This window comes from Saccharomycopsis crataegensis, assembly GCF_037102585.1.
Source record: "Saccharomycopsis crataegensis DNA, jcf7180000000084, whole genome shotgun sequence".
Classification (NCBI taxonomy): Eukaryota; Fungi; Ascomycota; class Saccharomycetes; order Ascoideales; family Saccharomycopsidaceae; genus Saccharomycopsis; species Saccharomycopsis crataegensis.
The window spans coordinates 1,166,150-1,191,990 of record NW_027043829.1 but is presented as its reverse complement, the minus strand read 5'-3'; the positions used below and the strand labels follow the sequence as shown (position 1 = coordinate 1,191,990).

Genomic DNA, 25,841 nt, shown 5'->3' with positions numbered 1-25,841 from the left:
ATTCTAAATACCAACACGGAATAATAATTGTTTTTGTTTCTTCTTTTTTGTGCTGCTACCACTGCTCACAGAATCACTGGTGTCTGAAGTTAATTGTGGCTCAGGCGTTGACCGTTCTCCCCAAGTACCATTTTCAACAGACGTCTCTTGGTTGTTGTGATTGGTGATACTCAATCCACCATCTTTTGTTGGACGTCTAGCAATAGTAATCCTAACACCACTACTCCCTGGAACTTGGGAGCTATTGCTGGTACGAATACTGGTTTTACCATTCTTCTTTGTAGTGGTCATTGTAGTGTACTTGACTTGACGATTGATCTTTGGTGCCTTACCTGCTGGAGCCATCAAACTTGGGAATTCTTCTTCATTGACCGCTTTCTTTCCTTTATTTTTGGAGCTAGCACTACCGCTACCACCAGCCCATGATGCACTACTATCACTCAATCGTAAGCTGGCAAATTCCCTAGCACTAAGTGTTTCGGTCTTTTTTTTTGTGCGGGTCAAAGTTTTATATCTAACATTTTGATTAAGGACTGGTGCCTTGTTAGTTGGTGCCAGCAACGCAGGAAATTCCTCGGTTGATGAGACATTTCTTCTCCCAAATCTTTGAGCACTACTACCTACCCCTCCTCCAACTCGGTTTTTAGGGTTAGCTGTCCAAATTGCCCTTTCATCAGTATGACCATTACCTCCACCAAGTACAGGGAAAAGTTCCTTATTAGTTTCTTCACGGAGAATAGTATGGCTGTAAGATTGTAATTCTGACTTAGGATTGCCATTTGGTAATAACTCGACAAATTCATGAACAAGAAGCGCTAATTCGCTGGTGGATTGTTCTGAAAAAAGATCGATATAAGCCTGCCAGAATTCAGCGCAAGTCAACTTTCCATTTTTATAGTCCTTGTTAAGCCAAAGAAATCTATCAAAATTTTCTTGTGAATATACTAAATAGTGACGGGCTCTCTCTTCCATACGTAACTTCTTAGTTTCCACAGAATCACCCTTTGGAGCACCTTCATTTTGGAAAGTTGATAATGATGACTGATATCTTCTATTGTTACCTCCGTTTGGACGAAGTGGCCCACTGCTGCCGAGTAGGGTACGATCATTACCAACAATTTTTGGGTGCTCACTAATCATATGGGCTTTTAAGGAAATGTCATCCGCGAATGCAACAAATTTCTTATCAAGACACGCCTGAACAGGACACACGTAATGGTCGCTATTGAAATGGAAAGATAAATCATCATAATCTTTAAAGAACTGAGGATTAGCAGAGTCAATCTTATCACAAACGTGACATCTCTCATGTTTTTCTCTCAAATGAACATTCAATTCATCATCAGAATAAAACATTTCATTAGTACAAAATTGACATTTTGGATGCCCTTTAAACCCATCACGTTTATCACCATCGCGCTGATGACGTCGAAGTTGAGATTGGGTATACAATGGCAATTCGCAAGGGAAAGCATGTTTGAAAAGAGCACAGATAAAGCAATAGAGACGGTCATGAGCACTACGGGCATGATCTGCTAATTTTTTAAATGTGCGAAATTCCTCACCACAACCATCAACGACACACTTGTTAGCACGCAAGCCAAGAGTAGACTCTTCTGCTTCTTTTGAGGTAAAAGAAAGTTTGTAAGTCTTTGACTCTCCAAAATTTTTCAAGCCACAGAGCTCGTCATAATTTTTATCTAATATTTCCGTCACTATGCAATTTTGAGTACTTTCAGAACGGCAAACAATACATGATGTCTTTTTGAATAATGCTCTATGACGAAGGGTACAGACATGGCAAGTGGTATGCTGACAGTCCAGAACCGCAGCAAGAACAATCTTGGAATCACAAATAATACATCGTTCCATGGAATCATCATCATCATCTTCTTCTTCATTGCCATCTTCAGGGTTTGCAAAAGTTCTCTTCCAGCCGCTACCAGATCCCTGATCATCAGTGTTTTGACCCAGTCTTTTATAATTTCCATTTCTGGACGATGGCTTTTTTCTATCTCCGCTATTTGCCATTCTACCACGACCGGAGGATTGACCTCGGCGGCCACGCCTGCCATCACTAGATCTGTTTCCCGTATTAGAGTTCTCACTCATTCTATCAGCGTTTCTCCTAAAGTCCTCCTCGCTGTGTCTATGATCCAATTTTTCAAGGGTTTAGGACAATTTTTTTTTTTTTTAATTTTTTGATTACTATTTTTCATCACGTGAATGCGTATAGACTCTCTCCAGCCAGTGCTGAACTTGTCTCCAACCACAAAGAGGTAGATGTGATCTGATCATCATCTCCATAAATGCCAGAAAGACTTCACTACATCACCATGAACATTAGCGCCACTTTAAATGTCTGTCGCCTCTTCTTGAGCCCAAGTCTCTGTCTTCCTCATATACAGGCATCTAACTTTAATGAGCTCCGGTTCCCACTCGTTTCCACAATATTACCAACTCCACTAGAAAAAAAGCCCTCGATTCGTGCTATTGTCCTCGATAAGGACAATTGCTTTGCCTCAAATCATGACGATAAGGTTTGGCCTACCTACAAGTCCAAATGGACCGAACTACGTGCTAAGTACCCTGAAGCAAGCCTTCTTATTGTTAGCAATTCGGCAGGAACCAACGATGATCCGGGCCACGCTGAAGCTGCTCGGGTTGAAGCGAATACCGGAATACCTGTACTTCGTCACTCTACAAAAAAACCAGGGTGTTATCCGGAAATATTAGAGTACTTCTACGCTAATGGGGCCATCGACTATCCTTCCCAGATAGCAATAGTTGGAGATCGTTTATTCACAGACATTTTGATGGCTAACATGATGGGAGCCCAGGGAGTGTGGCTAAGTAAAGGAGTGGTTGAAAGTCAAAGCTTGATTTGCAAGATTGAACGATTCGTTTATAATAGCTTGATTGCTCGTGGTTACAAGCCTCCATCTGTAAAATAACATACTGTATTATAGAATTTTTGCAAACTAATAGACAAAATTATACTGTACAAGTAGCAAACTGTAGATTTTTCAGTTATCAACTGAAAGAGAAAAAAAAAAAAAAAGATAAATTATAATAATAACAATAGAAAAACGAGATAATAATAATAATAATAATAATAATAATGAAAAATGATCTGAAAAAAAAAATGATAATAAAAATGATAATACAAAGAAATGAAAGAACTCATATCACAAATAAGATCTCCATAAGGAATCAAACTGAGCGAGGTGCCTTGGGTTCACAGCGTGAGAAATCAACTCATTCACATTTTGGGTAGCTACTTTAGAATTATTAACCGAGCCAGCCTTGACAACATTACCTATTATTAAATCAGAATTCACCCTCACGATTTCCCTGAGCAATGCTCCTTGGAAGCTAGAGCGCATATTCTGTGAAAAGAATGCAATAATCTCGTCTCTAACGAATAAATTCAAGTAATGGTCCAACTCAAACTCAGGTTCACTAAAGCATCGGGCAATAACCAAGAAATATACTGACAAAATACCTTCCACGCCAATTTCGCCAATAAACTTCTGGATATTTGGCGTCAAGCGGAATGGAACAGTTTCATTAGAATGAATCACTGGGGATTTGCGCTGATAAGCTGGATTCAAAAGACTTTGGCCAAAGACTCCTGGAAAATTCACATTGGCGGATTTGTTACATAACATATCAGATGTCCAAACACTTCCTGATTTAGTACCCATATGGATCTTATGTGGTTGACGCCCAGTAATGCTCATCATGTAAGTCATAAATATGAAGGAAGCATACTGAGAAGTAAACTGCTTTCTAAAAATCCAGAAATCCTCATATTTCTCATACAAGTTGAAAAAGTAATCTCTAACAATTGTGGTAGGAGTGTACAATGATTGAACAGCATTTAGAATTTCCATTTTAACCTTGACGATGTCCACCTTGGCTGAACCACTTAAATTAAAAGCTTCTCGCAATTTCATTGCCGTATAAAAAAATGGTTCATCAAATCTTTGCTTCTTGAACAAGCAATGGTGTTCATAAATTTTGAGCAACGTGACATCTTCTTCGTCATTCTTAATCACCCTGATATGTGGTGACAACGGAACAGCGGTCGGAACAGTCAATTTGATGTTCCGTGAGCGAGATTGCACTTTTTTATCAAGTACGCTCCCCAAGATTCGGTACATTTGGAAAATTCTTTCTTCCCTTCTGGAATGGCGGTTTGAAGGAAATTGCACGGAAAATTGCTGAATGGAACCATCATGACCACGGATTTGCAACTTTTTAAAACATGATGTGTATCCACGAACAATCTCCAACGTTGGAAGAAATCTTTCTATTTTGACAAAATTGTTATTGGTATCCTCATTCAACAAATATTGGCCAGGGACTTCAATACCTTCAAACTTCTGATGGTGGAATTCCGTCAAATGAGGGCATATATTTTCGAGGTTAATCTTGTTGAATCTTCTATCCAATTTGTTTTCCAATCTTCCTCTCCACTCAATTAATTTAGAAATGTACTCTAAGAAATTAGGCTTGCTTTCAATCAAATCTTTCTCAAACTCAACTCTAATAAGTTTTGGCAAAACAGTGCCAGCAAATCTGCTAATATTGTTCTCCATATGCTGGGGTAGTCTAATATCTTTCTCAGGGTTCAGGATTCTGCTATATGATAACATAGCATCATTTAATAACGCCACAACAAGACGATATGCGTCTTCGTCAGCATTAGATTTAAACCTTTGAGTGATTTGATCAACCAATAACTCTAAAGATAAAGCCAATAGAGGATATGATGTTTTAGTAACGGACATAATCTCCTCTACATACTCCCATGGTTGACCACCATTTGTTGACGTAGAGGATGTTGATTTTTCTTCAATTTTACCACCTTTCTGATCCTGTGAAGCACCAGCACTGTTGTCACTGTTATCGGCATTACCAGTATTACTATTTTTAGTCAGTGTTTCGTTATTCCCATCTATAATATCAGTTGGAATCTCCTTTTCTAGGCCAGAAGCTTCTACTTTAATGGTATTCACATCATTAGACTCTTCACTGATCTTTGTTTTTTCTTCTGACTTATCTTCTGATCTTTCTCCTGACTTACCTTCTGGCTTCTCTTCTGGCTTTTCTTCTAACTTCTCCTTGGGTTTTTCTTCTGGTTTCTCTGCAGATATTTCTTGAGAGATCCCCTCAGATTCTTTTTCAGACTTCTTCTCAGGCTGTTCTTCAACTATCTCAGGCTTCTTATCAGATTTCTCAGACTGTTCCTCAGGTTTCTCATTCGATTTTTCTTCCAATTTCTCATCAGCTTTTTCCCCAGACTTCTCTTTTTGTCCTTCTGATTTTTCTTCGGAGCTCCCTTCAGGTCTTTCTTCAGATGTTTCTTTAGATGTTTCTGCGGGGTTTTCTTCTGATTTCCGATTATTTTCCGAGCCAATACTATTTTCCCCACTTGCTGATTTTTGATGTTCTTCAGATTTCTCCTCATCACCAGAACCATTCTTCATCTCAACATCAGAATCTATATTTTTGGTTTCTGACTTTACCTTAACTTCTGTCAGCACTAATTCTTTCTCCTCCTTTTCATTATTAATCTCTTTAGTTGAATGGTCCTGCTTGCTTATTTCTTTGTGCTCCTCCTTCTTTGCCGCCGCAGCTTTCATACCTGCTTGAGCTGTAAGTTGTTTCTGAATCGCCAAAAGATCCTCTTTGGTAGTTCTCAATGGGAAGTGAAGTGCCTGTGGGTACTTCTTGCCAATCAAGAGCAAAATCTGCTTAACAATCTTGGCTTCTCGATGAGATAAAGACGTCAATAACTGAGGAATAAACGTAATCCAATACCAAACAGGAACTTCACCCTTGAAGTTATTGAATTCGTTGGCTAATGTGCCTTTTTGATCATCCAAACTTATAAGCCATAAAATCAAAGCAATACATCTTCTGCTTTTATCACTCTTATACAAGCCAGCAGCGTTCAAGAAGCAAGTTAAAGAGTTGCCAGCATACTTCAATAGCTGATTTTGATTTTGTGTTGGCTTCCGAGATCCTTGTTTGAAAAGCCTATAACTAAAGAACCCCCATTCAGCCCAAACCTTTGGTAAATCTCGATCAAGGTTAACCGCGCTGCTAAATGATTGGTTAGCTTCATCAAATGCATTCAATTTCGCTTGGAACATACCCTTAAGGGTTAGGAATTCAGCTTTCTGAGAAGCATTGAAATAACTCAAGTTGGTATTAGTTATCACATCCAAACCACTATTAATTTCGTTGCCACTCTGGTAATGGCACTTGGCTTGCTCAGTCAATTTAATGAACGCTTCAGAGATTTCAATGTTAGGAAGCGTGTAGATTTTCGTTAATTGAGTAACACAAACCTCTGGCATGCCGTGCTTTCTGGCAACATTAGCAAATCTGTTAATCATAAAAGCAGTTTCATGATAGCCACGAGAACTTCTGATGTTATTGTTGTTAGCAGAGCCAAGGAAAGGTCTATTCAACACACCCAAAAGATTATAAGCATGCAATCTTTGCGTACAAAGATCATTCCAAATACTAATATCATCCCACAAATTTGGTAATCTTTCACGCCATGCTCGTAGAACACCCTGTAACTCTAAAAGTTTCGATTCCAGATTTTGAGCATTGGTAGTGATCATTGACCCATAGGCTTTTGTGGCTTCATTTAGTTCAATATATTGTTGGAAGGTGTGTAGTAATGAAATATGAGCAGTTGTAGGCCTAGATGGAAGGGAATTCCATTTGGATAATGCAAGTTGAATACCTTCGTCATACGATCTCATTAAATCTCCAACACTTTTCTCTTGCTGACAGAAGCCTTGAAACAAAAGGTACGAATGGAAGAATTGTCGTCTAGTGGTTGGCACATCGATAACACTTCTTATTGACTGTTCAAGAGATTCTTTATCGTCATTCCAATTGGCAACTCGCCAACCACATTCCAAAAGTAAATCTGTGTAAGTCTCATTTTTCGCTAATTCCACCAAAACATCCCATTGCTGCAATTTCTGGGCACATGAGATCCAATTATCTTCCCATAACATATACTCGGCATCACCATATGGAACAAACCCATTTCTTGCTTCAATCTGCGCATCTTCGTAGAAATTAAGAGCCTTGTCATATATGCCAATTTGTTCAAAAGATATAGCAGCCTTCGTCGAGCTGTATCTTGCTCTCTTTTTCCATAAACCGTCGAACAAATCAGACTCCTGTAGCTTCGATAGAATTTCGCAGTATGCATCCTCGGCTGCTTCTTTAACAGTTTTATTATCACTCTCCATTACCTTCTCGACCATGTGCATACAAGAATAGTATGCATCGAAAGTGGTGCCCAAATACTTGACGAGATGCGGAGGAATATGGAGATCTTCACACCTTTCACCACCACCCAACAATCCCTGAATAACATTTGGCTTGAGCTTGACTTGTCTCAAATGATAATCTTTTGCCAACAAAGAAGAGAAACTTCTGGCAAAGTCAACCTTCTGAGAATCAGAAACTCCCTTATAACCCACTGAAAAGATTTCTGCCCAAGTTTTATTAACATCATTTGTATCACTTCTCAAAACTTCAATAAGAGGTATGAAAATATCACCAACAGTTACACTCCTTACTTCCTTCAAAAATCTCTTATGTTTTGCTATAAATGGCGCAAATTCTTCATCTTTGGAGTCATCCGTGATTTTGTTTTCATTCAAAACTATAGTTTCCCTGAAGTACTCCAATGGGGCAAATTTGTATTCCTTTTCAGATAGCTGGGCTCTCTGTTCATATTTTAGAGACCCAAATAAGATTTCAACGGCCTGGATTAACCAAGGATAATCCGCAAGATATTCCCAATTCTGTTCCTTAATCACATAATTCAATCTCTTATCAATACCGTCTTCAATGCATTCATTCAAAAATTTCATCAATCTTGATCTTATACCAACGTCGAAAAACCTTGTACCAATAAGGAAAGGATGCTCTAGTCTTTGAGTCAAGTCAGAATATAAGAAGCTGTCATCTTCAAAAATTTTTATAATAATTTTGTAGAAGCTTTTAGCCAATGATTTTGGTATATCTTTTCTTGTTTCAAACCCCATCATTTTACCCAAAATAGCAGCCTTTTCTTTGGTAGTTGGAAAAAGATTATCTTTTTTAAAAATGAACCCGTGAACAATCGATAAAATCCTTGATAAAATACAAGGATCTGAAGTTTTTTCAATAAGTTGGGCCAAAAGACTCAAGTAAATACGACGTTGGTCTCCTAAATGTGAAATTCTCATGGCAGCAAAACATAGAAGCCTATCCAATAACTTTGTAGTCATTTTAGCTTCTTCGCCCAGTTTGGATTGTTGGTCGCCAGATTTCTGATTTATTATTGTGACATGATCTTTGCACAATTTCCCAAAAGTTTTCATAATACTTGGGAATAGGTTATTTAGTCTTTCTGGCTTATAATTGGTGACCGTCCAACACAAAGTTACACCAGCGGCTAGTGACGATGTATTACCTAAGTCATCTGATATGACACTCGTTAATAGATTCAAGAAGTTCTTGATTTCTTCAGGTTCATATTCTTGATCTTCATCCGTTTCTTCCTTGATAGCATTCAAAATACTTCTCAAGACTTTTTGCAATGCCTCCTGAACATCATGATTGTCAGACCTGATTGACTTATCCAAAAGATTTTGTAGGGCTGGGAGATTATCAATGATCCACTCATTGCTCTTATGGTTCAACGAAACACTCAAAACCTCCAATGAGTTAATGCAGTACAATAAAATATTGTTATTATTAGCATTATTAAAATCAGGCTCAATCAAGAACTTGTCAAAAAAGGATAGTTTCACGGTTACATCAGACCAATATCCAGGGCTCAACAACTCGTATAAAACATTCAAAGCTCTTTTACCTAAATCACCATTCGAAGATCTCTGGGTATTAATGCATACGTATCTTATCAAAAAGGTAATAAACGCCTCCTTTTGTCCAAACGGAATAGAGTATGACAACAGAGTCGCGTAATCATTATCATTATTACCAGATTTTATATCCTTCTTCTCTTTCATCAAAAGTTTTGTACTTTCCTTTGTCTTTAATTCTTTCGTTTTTTTCTCCCAGTATAGTATCAACTCAGCAATATCCAACGCAAGTGTTTGATTATCAGTTGAAGTGTTTTGCAAAATGGTGAGCTTTCCCATTGCAGTAATTATTGTACTTATGAAATGGTCCCTAGCATAGAAAAATATGTCCTTATGGCGGACCATAAATTTATAGACATTTACAATATTGCTGACCATAAAACCATTTTCGGAAATAACTCTTCTAGGATATTTCAACCAAGAAATATTTTTTTCACTTTGGTCATCAGTATCACCCATTACAGGAGCGATCAAATCCAAAGATTGCTGAACCAAATACTTGATATCACTATTATTATCCCTAAGCAAAGCAACAAGCAAATTAGTTCTGATCTTCAAAGGAGTAGCATATGCATTAATGAAGTAACAGCTCGTCAAATAAGATGCATTCTTGGTTAAAGCATCATCTAGTCTATTCAAACACCAACTGAATTTGATAACATCCTTTCTCAAATTTTCAATGACGTCCTTCGCCATGCTGATCAAACAAGCGGTCATCTGAAGTAATTCCATTCTATAATGATCGACCTCTCCGGCAGCGTGGTTCATCACAATATTACCAGTGGATTTCCAGATCTTAGTATGGACAGAGTTAAGCCATTCCGCAGTAGATAGTTCATTATTTTTTTCACATAGTTTCTTAATTCCACCATTTTTGTGGTTCTCAAAAAGTATTATTGGATGAAGTAGCTTCTTAGAAAGCATAACTTTGGTTTTCAAAGACTCGGCAGGCTCCAAGAAAATAGTAACGCACTTGTTTAGGCAATCTTGACGGAGCTCAGTGTCATTTGATTTGGCAGTTACCTCAAAAACAAACTCTTCAAAATCAACAGACAAAACCAACTGCGATTCTGAGGCAAATTTCAAGAAAGAAATTAACATTTCAAGATCCTTAGAGTGTCTCAAGTAAATCGCAAATACCTTTTGGAACTTAGATACCGCACCAGATAATTGGAAATGATATGATTTATCAAAAGGATCTTCATTGTTTTTTTTAACAATCATTTGTGTCAAATTTCTCATTTCCTCAAGTACCGCTTTCTCTTCAAATATCCACTCACTTTCAGACTCTGAAATAGCAGTAGCAACATTGATAAGATTACCGTACTTAATAACCTTGATAGCAAAATCGGATTCCGATGATACTGATTCAAGCAATTTTGAAAATGAGCTCTTAGCGACATTTTTAAGTTCAGGGCACTCTTGAATAAAATAAGGGAGTTTGTCTTGAGTGCTTTTGAAGTTATCCAAATAATAAGTGAAAGTCTCACTAGCAAATCTATTGAGGAACTTTCCGATCGGCACTCTAAACGGTGAGCCCTGACATCTTCTTAAGTTAAATTCTAGATAATTTAATATTGAAAGAATGTCTGGAATAAAAATCCGGGCTTTTTCGGGGAGCAAATGAAAAATGTTCAAAATCGCCGATACAATTTTTATAGTGGAGTTAGATGACAAATCCTGACTCGAAATAACATGAAGAGTATGTGGAGTTGCCCATGCTTTCAAATGATCCATCAATTTATTTCCAATTTCCACCTTGAAATAGCTGATAAGCAATACTAGCAACTTCGCTAAAGCTTCAAGATTGGACACTGACAATTTCTTATGATCAGCTAAATTCATTAACATTGGTCTTAAACCACTTTGAAGCAAGTTACGTGGTAATTTGGTACTTTCTGAAAGAGCAACTTTCAATGCCAAGTAGGATGCCTCAATTATTCTCGATTCTGGAGAGCATAGAGCTTTGAATAAGGTTGAAAGTATGTCCATTCTTGGAGCATTTGGATAGTCTGGTTTTGAAATGACGATTTTTAAAAGGTTAACACAAACAACACGAAGTTCTGTAAGCTTTTCACGAGTATGGTATTCAAAAAGGCGTTTTCCACCAACAAGAACTAAGTCTTCTGTGTTCAAAATAGCAATGGCTTCTTGTAATAGCCGTTTCATTTCTTCATTGAAAGAATCTTCCCCATCAGAAACTACGAGCCAGAAATTAATTGCTTCAATATTACCAACCTGCATGTGTAAAGGTAGTGCTCTCAATGGTTTACTGAAAATAGGATTCAAAAGAAGTGTTTTACTAGGATTTATGATTTTGGAAATAGATAACCCTGTAATATCCGCCAAAATTTCTAAAGAATCCTTAGAAGTCTGCCTTATGACTTTATTGGAATTCGCCAAATCATATACCAAAGAAGAAACTAAATTAGATGATAAGCAATCCAAGTTCTTGGTCCCCTCGTTGCATCCTCTGATTATTGTTTTGATAAGGTCGACTGACATATCCACCGCCGCGACTGGCATATTTTCTGGTGTATCCCTTAAAACATAGAACAAAGCTCGTACCAATTCTACTTGGTATTTCGAGAACCACTTAATTGGTATTTTAGCATCCTTAATCATAACTTTTAGACCCAAAACACCACCATATTTATTATAATAAAGTTCGTCGTAGCAGGCATGGAAAAACACCACTGATAGTGAACGCAATAGAATAAAATTTAAACTCTTTTCAATTGATCCAAAAAGAGAAACTGAGAAATCAAACATTGATTTCACTGCAGCAATACCGGCTTCTTTAACTTCCTCAAGGTGAGAACTCAAGGCGTAAACAATGCTGTTCAACAAAATATGTTCATTGATGAAGACCTTTCCTTCTCCATCATTGACTGAAAAGTGCCGTTCATTTTTTCGTCTTTTGATTATGTGCTTGACAATGTAGAGCTGTGTAAAATGCCTGCATATATTCTGAATCAATTCATTAACTTCGTGATTAAGTTCTTTAATTGACGCTGAGAAAAATATTGAATTCAAAAGTCTTTCCGCTAACTTTTCTTGGTTATTAAATTTTCTTTGATCTCTAATCACCATATTTTCAAGACTTCTTTCATCTTCAATCTTGTCCTTGAGCAAAAATTGCACACCTTCTTTTACTAATTCCCAGTAATTACCTGGCATATCTTTGCCATCCACAAAGAGCTTGAAAACTGAGGAAAGGTATTTGAAAGCATTTATACGATAATGTGTGGCAATTTTTGGGTCTAATGTTTGCCTAGGATCTTCCAACATATTGATAGCAGTCTCTACACCAGTCGTTACTGATATTAGTTGGTCCCCCTTCAAGCTATCTACCAGGACTAATATCTCTAATCTTTGGCTCAAAGTTTCTTGGGGCGTTAAATCCTCCGAAGGTTTTATGAATTTTCTGTTTCTACCGCCCAATTTTCCCAAAATTCTAACAGCAGTATGACTGTGAACATAATAGTATGGGTATGGTCTCAAATGCTTCCATAAAGCCTTCATTATTTCATCAATTACCGGGTCCATTACTGGATCCAAATATTCAGCAGTGACATTATCAATACATAGCTCCAACATTCTTAAGCTTTGAGTGATCAAATCATGAGACCCATTAAGAGCAAGTGCTATTGGTCTCATCAAAAATTTTAAAAAGGATACCATTCTATTTATCTTAACCGGGACAGTCAAACAAAGTTCAATATAAATTTCCCTTTCTTGTAATGTGGTGGCCGCATCAATTAATTTGCTCAATGATTTCAATAAACTTGGTAAAAGCGGGAAAATTTCACTATTAATTGATTCAAATTTACCACTGCTAATACTCTTGAACAATGTTCTTATCAAATAAAAATACACTATTGGATCTTTAGCCTTAGTGGATAATTCCAAAGATTTCAAAATCAAATCCCTAACATGTATAGTCACAATTGGCTCATTGTTTGTCTGATAGAGATTCAAAGAAAGTAAACATAATTTGAGTAATCTCAAGAAAATGTGTGAAGTCATGGCTTCATCTTCATCTAAAACTTCCAATTTCAGTTTCAAATAATTTAGTACTATTCCTAAGAAGTTTGAAGAGGTGACCTCACTCCCCAAAAAGAAGTGCGCTAAATGAAGCAAAGGAACATAATTCACCATTTCGTTAACTAAAAATTCAATTTCTGAAACCACAATTTCATTGAAAGTTGATAAGTCTATTTTCAGGAACATCGCCGCAATGACTTCCATTAAATCCTTTTCATCTTTCGAGGCCGATATTGGCAAGTTGGGTTGTCTAATGTCAAATGCTTTTTGCTTCTCAGTAATATCGGTAGTTTTAGGATTTTGAAAGAATCTTGAGCAAATCACGCTTTGTTTAAAAAGCTTTTTCAAGATATTGACTTCTTCAACATCAAACATTCTAGCCACATTATTCCATGCTTGCACATTATAGTCGGGTGATGGAGGTGGAGGATTTGTTTGCCTCAATAACAAGATCACAGTTTTCAAGAAATTTAACAATGTCCGGAACAAATATCTCGCATCCTTCAAAGGGTCTGTATCTGATGGTTGAAATATTTGAATTGGATACTCATATTGTAAATCAAACAATGTTAAGTCCTCGAACTCTGGCGTTTGGTCATTTTCGTTTACATGACTGTCTTTCATGTCAACATCTTCATCAGGCTGAATAGTTTCATTTTTGATGATATAGTTTATATCCAATTCCTCATCATTCAATACTTTAATTTCTTCCTCTTTTATGAAGTTTAAGTCTCTGGATCTATTCTCAGTACTATCTTTCAAAGTGATCTCAGATTTTTCCTTCTCCGATTTATATTCTCTCAGACGCTTCATAATTGAGTTATATTCAGCGTTCAAACTTTCAAATCTATTAGTGTAAGCTTCAATGATAATAAAGCAAAGTCTTCTCGCCTCGCTGCTGGGTAATTTATTTATTCTCTCTAATAAGTTTAGTAACAATTTGGCGCTCATAATCTGCACAGTTGGAATAACAGTGGTATCTTGCAATAAGCGTGAGTACATCATAACAGCTTTCCATACCTGGCTTGAAGTCAATTCGCTTCTGGTGTTGTGCAAGAAATCGGCAGCTGTACTATAAGCCAATGGCCTTAATGTTTCGTACGCAGAAAATCCATCGCCAAGTAAGATTTTCTCATTGAATAATAAATCCAACTTAGGAAGAAAGAAAGGTTTGTATGAAGTTGACAAGATGTGCCTTGTAGCATGTAATAATTCTTTTCGGGCCGATGATAGCTCACTAGGACAATCCTGTAATAGCCTCAAAATGATATCTGGAATGACAGAGTTATGATCAGACAATAGCTTTGCAGAATGACCTCTTATTGATATATAAGCCAAAAAAGAGGCTGCTTTAACTTGACTGAGAATGAAATCACCATAAAGCGTTCTATCCTTAATTTCTGGTGACACTGAAGTGTAGGTTTCATTCCTTTTTGTGGCCTCTTCTCTCGCCTGTTTTTGTGCATCAACCTCCAACTGTAAGAAGTTGATTAATAACGGGATGAATGTTGGTAAGGCAGTATTGACTAGTTGTTTATAAGATGATAGCAAAGAAACTAGAATGATGGGATATTCTGCTAATGTTCTAAAAGATTTCATAGATGCCACCAAATGTTTTGCTTGAGATTCATTGTTATTGCCTGTTGAGTTGTATTGGGGTGATGCCACAGACTCCATAGGTACATCGCCCTCTCCATTCGATTCACCTTTAGTCTGATCATTGAAGTATAGAGGAAGTATTGTCTTCATATTCGCGTAGATTTCATTTATGGTATCAATGAAAGGTTGTACCTTCTCGAACAAATTGTTTTTGAACGCCTTGTGCAAGTTGACAATCACCTTCATACACAACACACCATTATCCTCATTATCTGTTCTTAAAACCTTGTGCATCTGATCGAGAATCTCTGGGGCATATGGAGAAAGTATATCATTGCAAACAGCTCTGTGAAATATTTCCAAAACTGAGTTTCTGATTTTGTGTTCTAAGGATAAAGAAGAAAAAGTTATGGCAACAGATTCCAATAACTGTACAAATATGGGAACTAGTTTCTCTAGGAAGTATCCATATTCACCTGAACCAAGAAAGGACTCTAATACATCACATAACTCCATCAAAGCAGTATGTTTTGCTTTCAAGTCCAGGTCACCACCCAACTTTTCAGAGAAGGTGTTGATTTGTTCAGTATAGCTCATGATTCAAGTAACTGATTGAAGAAACTCAGAACGAGTATGACCGAAAGGTTTATGTGGTATACTTTCAATCTAATATATCTTCAGAAAAAAAAATACACCTTGAACAACGAAACAATTGATGATGGATGTCAAAAGTCAACCTCTCTGTATCACTTCAATGTTAAGAAAAAAAATGTGGGATCTTCTTAGTACTGGAAGTAAGATTGATCACGTGCATTATGTGTGATGATGTATAAATGTTGTGACACGCGTATATAAATATGCATATCACAGGAGATATATCCTACCTGACTAAATTGTACTATAAAGTGGATATTTCTCCCCTTTGACTGGCGGAACTGATTGATGCCTTTAATTTACATGGAACCATAGATATATTTGTGAGGGGGACACACTAACCCACGTAAAGAAACGTTTTTCTGTTGCTTTGTTTCGTTGTGTTTTTTTTTCGTATTTTCTGTTTTTTTTTGTTTTTTTTTTTGCAGTCGCGAACGCGTTCTTTTTTTTTTTTTTTTTTACTTTTCTTAGAGAAGCCAAACTAACAGATGATCTTATCTTCTATCTACACTTCTGGTTCCTTCAACAACAAAAATCGAAGTTTCATAAAAATATAAATATAAAGAAATGACCACAAGAAGCATTGAAAACCTTCCGTGGGTTGAAAAATACAGACCTAGCGCGATGTCTGACATCTACGGTCAAAAAGAGATCGTTGTAACGTTGGAGAAATTTGTTGATGAAGGGAAGTTGCCTCATTTGCTATTCTATGGGCCTCCTGGTACCGGTAAAACCTCCACAGTTCTTGCAATGGCAAAAAGAATCTACGGTCCTCAGCATTATAAGTCAATGATTTTGGAATTGAATGCATCTGATGATAGAGGTATCGACGTGGTTAGAGAGCAGGTGAAAAACTTTGCGAGCACAATGCAAATTTTCAATAAAGGTTTCAAGTTAATCATTTTGGATGAGGCTGATTCTATGACTAATGTCGCTCAAAATGCTCTTAGAAGAATCATTGAAAAATATACCAAAAACGCAAGATTCGTAATACTCGCCAACTATGCACATAAGTTGAATCCAGCATTATTGTCAAGATGTACCAGATTCAGATTCCAACCATTGCAAGAGTCGGCGATTCAAGAAAGAATAAAATATGTCTGTGAAAAGGAAACCTTAAAAGTTAGTGAGCCTGCAACAGATGCCTTATTGAAATTATCAAAGGGTGATATGAGAAAGTCGTTAAATGTCTTGCAAGCGTGTCAATCTGCTTTAGATGATCCAAGTAACGACGAGGTCACCAAAGAGATGGTTTACGAGTGTATCGGTAATGCCAATCCCGATGATATCAACCTGTTGTTGGATTCAATTTTGAAAGAGGATTTCACCACTAGCTATTTGTATTTTGAAAAAGTTACAAAATCGAAGGGTTTGGCAATTATTGATATTCTAAGTGGGATTATTGAAATTTTGGACAGCTATAAATTGAAACCGCAGACGAGAGTCAAAATTCTAAAGAGACTAAGCGAGATTGAGTATGGTATCAGCAAAGGTGGGAACACCAAAATTCAAAGTTCTGCTGTCATTGCAACCATCAAGGATGCCATGGTTGGCGAAGCTTACTAAATATCATGTAACAATACAAGTCTTATAGCATTCATTTCTTATTTTCCATTTGCTTTAGCTGGAAATACATACTCGTTAAGTAACTCAAATTAATTGCAAATTATTTTTCAAAGCATCTATTGTGCTGGATAATTTTACTTTGACCGAATCCTTGACATCTGTGTTGTTCAATACCTTATTCCTGTAGAATACGTCTAATTTCTTTGGATTCAAGATATTCTTACCAAACTTCTTCTCATTTCTCAGATTATTGGCCAATAAATTACACACGCATCTCCCGATCATAACCAATTTGGCAGCATCACCATTAGAGATCACATCTTCATCAACAATCACTAAGGCCTTATATAAATTATGTTCAATTTCATCATTATATTCTAAGTTCTTGATGATAATTCTTAACAAATCATAACCCACCAACTCACCTTTTTCAATCATAGACCTGGTGTAATCATATAATTTGGCGCAATTTGCTGGTAGAGAAGCATTTTCCAATAATGAACCTATTTCTGACAAGTCACTAAGAGCTAATTTATCACTGATATCTTCGATCTTAGAGTTATATGATTCAATTCCCTTCATGATTAATGGTTTTTTGAACGCCTCAAAAGTAATAAATGTAGCAGCAGGGTTCCTGTCAGCATATGGATCATTCAATGGGATACCTGATGACTGTTCAAAGGAAATGCCCTGTGTATTCTTTAAAATAAAGTCAACAACTTCTTGCAAATAACTCATAGGCAATTCATTGTCAGCAAGAAACTTTTCTGCCGCAGCGTACGGATTATCATTCAAATTAAAGGGTAATTTTAATGGAGGTTGTCCTTCTTTAACATCAACATCAAACACAAAATCGTAATATTTTCCCTGATATTCTACCTTTTTTCCTGAAGAAGCCACATTGCTAGAAGAAGTACCAGCACCTCCCAACACTTCGCCAATTTTTTGCCAAGTGAAATTAGACCACTGATATGCTTCAATAACTCCTGTTGGGGCTTTGACCATTATAGTCTGCCCCTCCTTTGTGCCTGGAACATTTAAGACATCGTTGCTTGAAATTTTGGAACTATCGATCTCTTGAAATTGCTGAGGATTGATTGATTGATTTTGAATCTCACTAACCAATTCCGCATTTAAAGCCTCATTTATTCTCTGCGGTGAAGATGAAAAAATTCTTATGAAAGCGTCACTACCACCAACTACAATATCCTTATTTTCCAAAATAGAAACCGCCCATACCGAAATACTTGGTACAAAAATGGTCTGTAATGCTTTGCCTGTTGAAATATCCCAAATTTTCACGGATTTATCTTCACCACAACTTATCAATGTATTTTCATCCAATAACTTAATCTGATAAATAAAACTGTTGTGCCCAGAGAGAGTTTTCAAGACATTGCCTGTGGCCATATCAACAAACTTAATTGTTGCATCGTTGGAAGCAGAAATAAATGTGTTTTGGTCCAATACAACCAAAGACCTAATAACATCACTATGAATTCCCGTGTAAGTTTTAACCAATTCATTTCCCTTCCACAATTTTACAGTCTTATCCGCTGAACAAGTGATGAAGTCATCTTCTGAGACAAATTGTGCATTCCAAATGGAAGCTTGATGACCCACTAACTTATATTTCAAAGAATTGTTTTCCCAGACAATGGCAGTACCATCCCAAGAGGAGGAAATGATCAAATTCTTATTTGCAACATTTGCAAAAGAAGATAATGAGCAAACGTTTTTTTCATGCCCTAGCAAAACAAACTCCGGCTCACTATACCAGGGATCCTCGCCACTGTTGGTTGTATTATTATCAACAGAACCTTCCAAGCTTGTCATGGTAATCAACAGATCTTGACCGCCAGATACGACTAAATGCTTACCAACTGTCTCATTATCATTGACAATAGTAGTCGAATTAATAAATTTTTCAGACTTGAAATTCAAGAATGAACTCCAACTGCCATCTTTCTCTCTCTTCCAGACTAATACTTTCGCATCTCTTGATGCAGAAACGATAGTATCATTATCAATGGAATCAAGATCCTTGACATCTTGATCGTGCCCTTTTAACACGGCAGAAAGTTTATACTCTTTGAAGGCCATTATTTATTATGGAATAGTGTTTTGCCACTTGACCATATTGTGTGTTTGTGTCAAATAATGTTATGATCAAATGTAGTGCACAGAGCATAGTGGGTATCATCTAACGAGGCGGGTAAGTGAATATTTATAGATTAGGGCTGTAGGAACAGCCATAGCACTGAGTCTATAAGAGGCGAGAAAAAATAGAAGCATGAGAATGTAAGATTCAGACCAATTCATCTTTACTTGACTTTTAATCTTAGTCCTCTCATGAAGATTTAAAATCTCAGCCACAACAATTGTGTCACAGGGTAGGATGTTTCTGCACCGTATGTCATGCGCAAAATTATAGAGCTTTAGGTGAGCATGCCTAAAAGTTAAAAACCACGAAATTATTTTTTGTATTAGTAGCATCGAGAAGAAGAGGAAATGACCATAAAGAGACTGAAAGTAGAAAAAAAAAAAAAAGACAAAAAAAAAAAAAAGGAGAGGGAAGAAGGGGTAACGACTAAGCTAAGCTTGATTTTAATATCTAACTAGTTGAAATCTTTCATCAATTTCTTTTTGTCTTGCAATATATTCACATGTTCTTTTGAAATGTTTTATAGGCAAATCATCAACTTCTGACAAGTTGGTTTTAATCAATTCAATAAGATTATTAATATAATTGGCATCAATGAAATTACTGTGAATGTAGTAATAAATACACTCATTCAAAATCTCCACAAACAATTCAACAGTGACTGAACTCTCAATACAGCTATCAGCAATTCTAAGAGACTTTTGCAAGCACTCCAAGATTCTTTTATTGTCGTTTTCTTCAGCGGAAGCATCTGTTGAGGGCGCTGATGGATCTGTTGATGCTAAAACTGTAGATTGGAACCAAAGGTGAGACGCAGAAAACACAGCTCTACACTGATCAGGCTTTTTGAGTAACCTTGCAGAATATAAAACGGCTTTGGTAATCAATAAATCATAATTTTCTTTATCAGAATTGGTCCCATTCTGAAAGCTTTTGTAAAATGTAATCAAGGTGGAAATTAATTGCATGATAATCTGGTATTGTTGTTTTGAGCTAATCATCTCTTCATAGATAGAGTAAATTTTGATGAAAAACTCGTTAGTGAACCCATTGTTTCCAATTGCGTTGGAAGTTTCTGAAATTGAAATCAATAATTTCAATGACAATTCCAATTCGCCTTGGTTGTATAATTCATCTGCTAACTTGGAAACCTTCTGGAAAACACTTTTAAGCTCCAATTCATAACTAGCAATTAGCTCAGATTTCAACTCAGGACTGAAATTCATGGATTTCTGGCTAACTTTCCCGATTCTGAAGTGTAATCTTTTGATAAGTTTCAAATAATCGAATATCAATGAAGGATATAGAAATTTAGTAAGTTTGTTCTTCTTCTGGCTCACAAAGGCTTGAGCAGTGGAAAGAAGTTTCGAGTGAGCAATTGGATTAGAATTATAGATCAAATGGAATAATTTGGCCAAGTTCTCCTGCTTAACCAGTGTTTCATATGGATATTCATTCACCTCACCACCAGCATTCTCAGATCGCTTATTGATTTCCTCCACTTTCAAATCTTGCGCAACAGTAATTGTCTCTTTGTTAGAAATTATTGAGTCTAAAACTTGGAAAACTTTTTCAATCTGCTCTTCATTTTCTAACTTGAATTTATTCAGTAGAAGAGTCTTGAGGATTTCATTGGAAATGGAGACTTGGACTTTCAGAGATTGAGCACTCAATAAAGATTGATAATTTTTTAAATTAAGCAACAACTTCAAGTTTAATTTTTCCTTTTTTGACACATCGTTAGAGACTAAGGATGAAAAATTAAGCGGAAGCAACAAAATGTTTTTCAAATTTTCTTCCGTCAAAGCATTAGACGATTCCACGGTATCTTTGAGCTCATTATATCTGTTTAGCGTTTCAGAATAAATAAGATCCACATTTTCAAAATTATCTGGATAGTATGACAAAGACAATTTCAGTAATGAATAATATAACGCTGTGATATCGTCGATCGTTAAATCTGGTCTAACTTTATTTAATTTGATGAAATGTGAATAAAAAATATTAAACAATGCCTCGACATCAATATTCTCGTCTTTGGTTTGTGTTTTAGACTCTTCAGTTGCTGTTCCCTCAGTAACAGTAGCCTCTTTTTCTTCGGCCTTTTCTAGAATTTTCTTGTTATGAGTCTTTTCAGCAGTTTCATCGCCCTCTACTCCCTCTTCATCATCGGTCTTCCCATTAATGGTAAGAGCCTGAATTCCGTCCAAGCTTTCTCTATCTATGTAAGTGGTTAATCTTTCTAGAAGAGTTATTAAAATTTTTTTCAAGCTCACTTGGGGAATTAAGCTGATGGTGGAGTCCAAAAGCTCCCTCAAAGTGTATAAATGAAACTCATCTGGGAAAACTTGGATGATCACGTCAAAAAGATATTCTTGAGCGATCATATCACGACATTGAATTATTTGCTCTAAAATAGCTGGTAAAATAGTTTCTTTATAGTAATGTTTATCAACCCCTTCTAACTGGGAGAGCCTAACTAAATTGGAACCCACTAAAATTTGCAACTCTTGTCTTTCCAGGATCCTCTTCTTGCGTTCTTTTGAATGACCTTGGTGTTGTAGTCTGACCCACAATTTGTTCATTTCAATGAAATTCGTAATGATGAAGTTGACTGAATCTTGTAATGTTCCATTTGCCGGATCGTTAAAGATTGGCAATAAGTTCTTAGTTCTTTGGGATAGGTAATATCTCAAAAATAAACCTCTGATTGGGTGCTGGACACCTCTGCACATTTCAATCATGTCCTTCATAATTTCTTTAACAGGAGCATCAGGAACAGACATAAAAACTGTGCCAACGGTAATCATTAAATATAATCTGGGAATGATATTTCCTGCATACTGAACCAACTCATAAAGGTTGCTGAGATTCTTGCTTGGATAGTTGTCTTTCAAATAATTTCCTAAATATTCCAAAGAATCATAGATTGAAACATAGAGCTCATAATAATTTTTCGGAGATAGATTAGAAGTTCTTAATTCGGATAGCAAAGTTGAAGCAGGTTTCAATGATTCCATAGATTTTCCTTTCACATCCAACAACTTCTTCATCTGAATAGTTTGCTGTCTTATAGTATTGAGTGATTCATTGACAAGAAGCATTTGTTCATCATTAGTTAAGTTGGTAGCTGATGGCGGCATGATAAACGAAATAGTAACTGGCGTCACCGATATTTGAAGTCTTCTAAATTGGGGCACCTTTTTTTTTACTACAATTGGAATATAAAATAGTTGTAGATGTTCAAATGATTGGTGTATGGTATGTATCTGTCTAATATCGAAATTATTAGGTGTTATCAATGGGATTTTTGGCGCACACCAAAATACTTTTTTTTTGGAATTCTGTCCGCACCCGTGGCGGTTATTAGTACGGCCGGACGGTTGAAAACTCCAGAAGATAAAAAGAACACACAAATTACCACCACACTGGAAGATAGTGAGGGCCGAACGACATAGCTTTGGCATATACGTATATTTAAATCAATAAAGAAAACCAGCTGAGAATTCTTTTAGAATGTCATTGTTTTTTAAAGCTCCTTTAGATATAGAGGTACGATTGTCTGGGGAAGATACAAGAAAACATGTTGAAGTCAAGAACAAGAACGGGCGCAAAGAGAAGTTGCCATTATATGAAGATGGAGAAAGTGTCAAAGGTCAAGTAACCATCAGAGTTAAAGATGGGAGAAGAGTTGAGCATTTAGGTATCAAGATTCAACTTATAGGTACAATTGATACAAACAATGACGGTTTGAACTTTGATAATTTCTTATACCTCGTTCAAGAACTTTCGGCACCTGCCGAATTGAATCACCCAGAAAACTACTCTTTTGAGTTCAAGAATGTTGAAAAACAATTTGAAAGTTACAGAGGTACAAATGTGCGACTCAGATATTACTTAAAATGTATTGTGCTTAGAAAATCCGCGGACGTGATAAGAGAGAAGGAATTATGGGTATACGCCAAACAAAATCCTCCTGACACTCCCACAACTGTCAAGATGGATGTTGGCATTGAAGATTGTTTACATATAGAATTCGAGTATTCCAAGTCAAGATATTCTTTAAAGGATGTGATAGTGGGAAGAATATATTTCTTGCTAGTGAGGTTAAAAATTAAACATATGGAGTTGTCGCTAATCCGAAGGGAAACAGTGGGATCTGGAGCCAACCAAATTAGCGACTCACAAACTCTCGTTCGCTTTGAAATTATGGATGGTGCCCCGGTGAGGGGTGAAACAATACCTATAAGATTATTCTTGAGAGGTTATGACTTGACGCCAACTTTTAGAGACGTTAACAAGAAATTTTCAACCAGAACTTTCTTGAGTTTAGTGCTCATTGATGAAGATGCTAGGAGATACTTTAAACAAAGCGAAATCATTCTTTATCGGGACTAGTTTCTTTTATGTTTCAAACATGTATTGGCATTGGGAACGCAATTATGAGTTAATAGCCTACTCAGAACTGAAGGATTCACGGCGAGATTAACATCTATTAATATATTTATGTATTTTTTTGTTTATGTTTTTTATTTTTATATATTTTTGTTTTGTGCTGGTCTTTTGGGATTTCTCCTGCTATCTGTAGGTGCTGTCTACAAGATGTAGTGCAGGGAGGGAAAAAGAAAAATTAAAAATAATCAAGGGATAGATAAACAAACCTGTAGCGCTCTACAACAGCCTGCTGTCGACTATATCATCATGTACCAAGCCTTAGTGGACTCCAACTCCTTATTCAAGAAGACTCGTCTTCGTTCTTTGTATTCCAACTTTGATCAGTTAAAAGAGCTGAATCCTGATGGTTATGAAGCGAATATTTTGGCATGGAAGAAGTTAATTAATCAGATCATTGAGTCTCAGGATGGTGTTACCCTTGATACCTCTAATTTAATCGAAGAATTGAGCATTTCTGCAGACATAAACAACACGATAGATGCAAGAATAATTTTAAAGCCATTGTCTATCGATACTGTTATTAATGAAATTTGTAATGATCCCACAGACAAAAAGTTGATTCAATTGAAGGATTTCAACAACTTGGAAAAATCATTGTACGATGATTCTTTTCTATCAAATATTTCAGTTAAAAATTCACTTTTCTGGGTGTTATCCAAGTCTGGCTTATACAGCACACAAGTTAACGTAACTGCTAATAAAGAAAAAACCGGAAACTACTTGGTCGGTACTAAGTTTGTGTCAATTCCTAAGTTGGAACTGTTGAAGGATAAAATTCTTTCTAAGTTGAAACTGCGGAAATCCTCAGGTGATAGTACACCTATCTTCACCAAGAGTGAATTATTAGAACTACTTAGTGAGAAATACCATTTTTCTGAACTTGATAGCGAAATTTTCTTGAAATATTTGTCGAGAGATACAAATGATATTCTTATCCAGATCGACCCAATAATAACAAAAGAGAACGAGAAAATAGAAATTCCTGATCCTGTCATTAAGATAAAAACAAATGAAAATGTAACTATCACTGTTGAGGATGTTGCTACTGCTCAATTAAAAGCCAACATAAAGCTAACTAACATGAAAATCAACAATCTTACGGTTAAGGTGGAATCATATGAGACAAAGGTTCAAAATCTTATTAAAAATAAATCAACAAATCGTGAATATCTTAAACTTTTGCTTAGAACAAAGAAGTCAATAGAAAGTGCTTTGATTCATGCTACAAGCAATTTGAATAATTTGGAAACTTTGCTTTCCAATATCCAATTGCAAAGTGGTAATGTTCAAGTCCTTCAACTCTTGAACAACTCTAAGACTATTTTGAAAGATTTGAATAATGAATTGAACATTGGTAAGGTTGATACATTAATGGAGGAAATTAGCACTGAAGTTGGCAAGGTCAAGGAGATCAACAGCACATTGACCGAATTCAATGATATGAATAATACCGTGATTGATGAAGAAGAAATTGATGATGAATTGGCAGAATTGGAAAGAGATGAGGCTCGCAAAGAACAAGAAAAGAAGAAGCAAGAAGAGTTCGACGATAAAGATATGGAGCAAAATCTTATTGATAGATTAGAGAAGTTGAAGGTGAATAAATCATCTTCCAGACTTGATACCACCTCCAGAAGAGAGAAGGCGAAAAAAAAAGAGAAGAGAACCGCCCTCAGTGCTTAGAATCACTAACTGTTTGTATTGTATTCTGCTAATGAATTAACACCATGACTTGATAAATTTAACTTATTTAATCACAATAGCAACAATTAATTTTATTACAAATCTCTAGCTTGATAATCAATGTCTAAAGTACAAGAAAAATCCAGAATCAGAACAAGGTTCCTTTTCTATGTAATATTTTCAGTCTCAAGAGGCGACGCAACATCAACAAAAGTGATCATGTATACACAAACATTCTCACCGTATGTTTGATTCTTATTTCTCATTTGGTGTACAAAACTCATAAATAGATTTCCTCAGAATAATAGTATCTCGCTTGGCAGAAGATTTCTTGAAGAAAAGAAGTTGGTTGGTTCATTTCGTGCGGTTGCGCAAGCTCCCCTTCCTATTTGAGCCAGAGAGAGAGTAGTCCTTGGGCATGTTCTATTAATCATAAGTGACTCAATACCGTAATTATAAAATTTACACGGGGTGTCATCTCACACCCAAAGGAAAATATATTTTCCTGAGATCTTATAAGATCGCTTTATGCCTTTGGATGCTAATTCTCTGAGAAGCGTTCTTGTAAATGATTAACTGTTTAGATACTTCATGGATGTGAAAGATAATAAATTCACTTTTGATTATAGAACCATCATGAACATACCGTCACTATAATATCACCTTATTATAGCAATTAACAGAGCGAGCCTTTGTCCTCTGTTAGTCTACATTTTAAAAAAATATTAAGTACAAAGATTTTGTGTATTATGAATAGT

The 25,841-nt window shown here is 36.2% G+C and overlaps 8 protein-coding genes across 8 annotated transcripts; 4 read left to right on the top strand and 4 right to left on the bottom strand. All coding sequences in view use genetic code 12, as the record gives it.

Annotated features, from left to right (window-relative positions):
• Positions 1-3: 3 nt before the first annotated feature.
• HEL2 (E3 ubiquitin-protein ligase HEL2) lies at positions 4-2,112 on the bottom strand (the record flags this gene model as incomplete). The annotated part of the gene is made up of 1 exon (XM_064997143.1): positions 4-2,112. One exon carries the CDS (start codon positions 2,110-2,112, stop codon positions 4-6), a length of 2,109 nt encoding a protein of 702 aa, XP_064853215.1.
• A 197-nt stretch (positions 2,113-2,309) lies between these two features.
• On the top strand, positions 2,310-2,954 carry GEP4 (phosphatidylglycerophosphatase; the record flags this gene model as incomplete). Its single annotated transcript, XM_064997142.1, has 1 exon — positions 2,310-2,954. One exon carries the CDS (start codon positions 2,310-2,312, stop codon positions 2,952-2,954), a length of 645 nt encoding a protein of 214 aa, XP_064853214.1.
• Positions 2,955-3,188: 234 nt separating this feature from the next.
• DASC09_035420 (uncharacterized protein) lies at positions 3,189-15,158 on the bottom strand (the record flags this gene model as incomplete). Its single annotated transcript, XM_064997141.1, has 1 exon — positions 3,189-15,158. One exon carries the CDS (start codon positions 15,156-15,158, stop codon positions 3,189-3,191), a length of 11,970 nt encoding a protein of 3,989 aa, XP_064853213.1.
• Positions 15,159-15,782: 624 nt separating this feature from the next.
• On the top strand, positions 15,783-16,781 carry RFC3 (replication factor C subunit 3; the record flags this gene model as incomplete). The annotated part of the gene is made up of 1 exon (XM_064997140.1): positions 15,783-16,781. One exon carries the CDS (start codon positions 15,783-15,785, stop codon positions 16,779-16,781), a length of 999 nt encoding a protein of 332 aa, XP_064853212.1.
• Positions 16,782-16,865: 84 nt separating this feature from the next.
• On the bottom strand, positions 16,866-18,884 carry DOA1 (Doa1p; the record flags this gene model as incomplete). Its single annotated transcript, XM_064997139.1, has 1 exon — positions 16,866-18,884. One exon carries the CDS (start codon positions 18,882-18,884, stop codon positions 16,866-16,868), a length of 2,019 nt encoding a protein of 672 aa, XP_064853211.1.
• Positions 18,885-19,388: 504 nt separating this feature from the next.
• On the bottom strand, positions 19,389-22,088 carry VPS35 (retromer subunit VPS35; the record flags this gene model as incomplete). The annotated part of the gene is made up of 1 exon (XM_064997138.1): positions 19,389-22,088. The coding sequence occupies one exon, from the start codon at positions 22,086-22,088 to the stop codon at positions 19,389-19,391; it is 2,700 nt and encodes an 899-aa protein (XP_064853210.1).
• Positions 22,089-22,461: 373 nt separating this feature from the next.
• On the top strand, positions 22,462-23,343 carry PEP8 (retromer subunit PEP8; the record flags this gene model as incomplete). Its single annotated transcript, XM_064997137.1, has 1 exon — positions 22,462-23,343. One exon carries the CDS (start codon positions 22,462-22,464, stop codon positions 23,341-23,343), a length of 882 nt encoding a protein of 293 aa, XP_064853209.1.
• A 303-nt stretch (positions 23,344-23,646) lies between these two features.
• Positions 23,647-25,083, top strand: CHM7 (phosphatidic acid-binding protein CHM7; the record flags this gene model as incomplete). Its single annotated transcript, XM_064997136.1, has 1 exon — positions 23,647-25,083. The coding sequence occupies one exon, from the start codon at positions 23,647-23,649 to the stop codon at positions 25,081-25,083; it is 1,437 nt and encodes a 478-aa protein (XP_064853208.1).
• Positions 25,084-25,841: the final 758 nt, after the last annotated feature.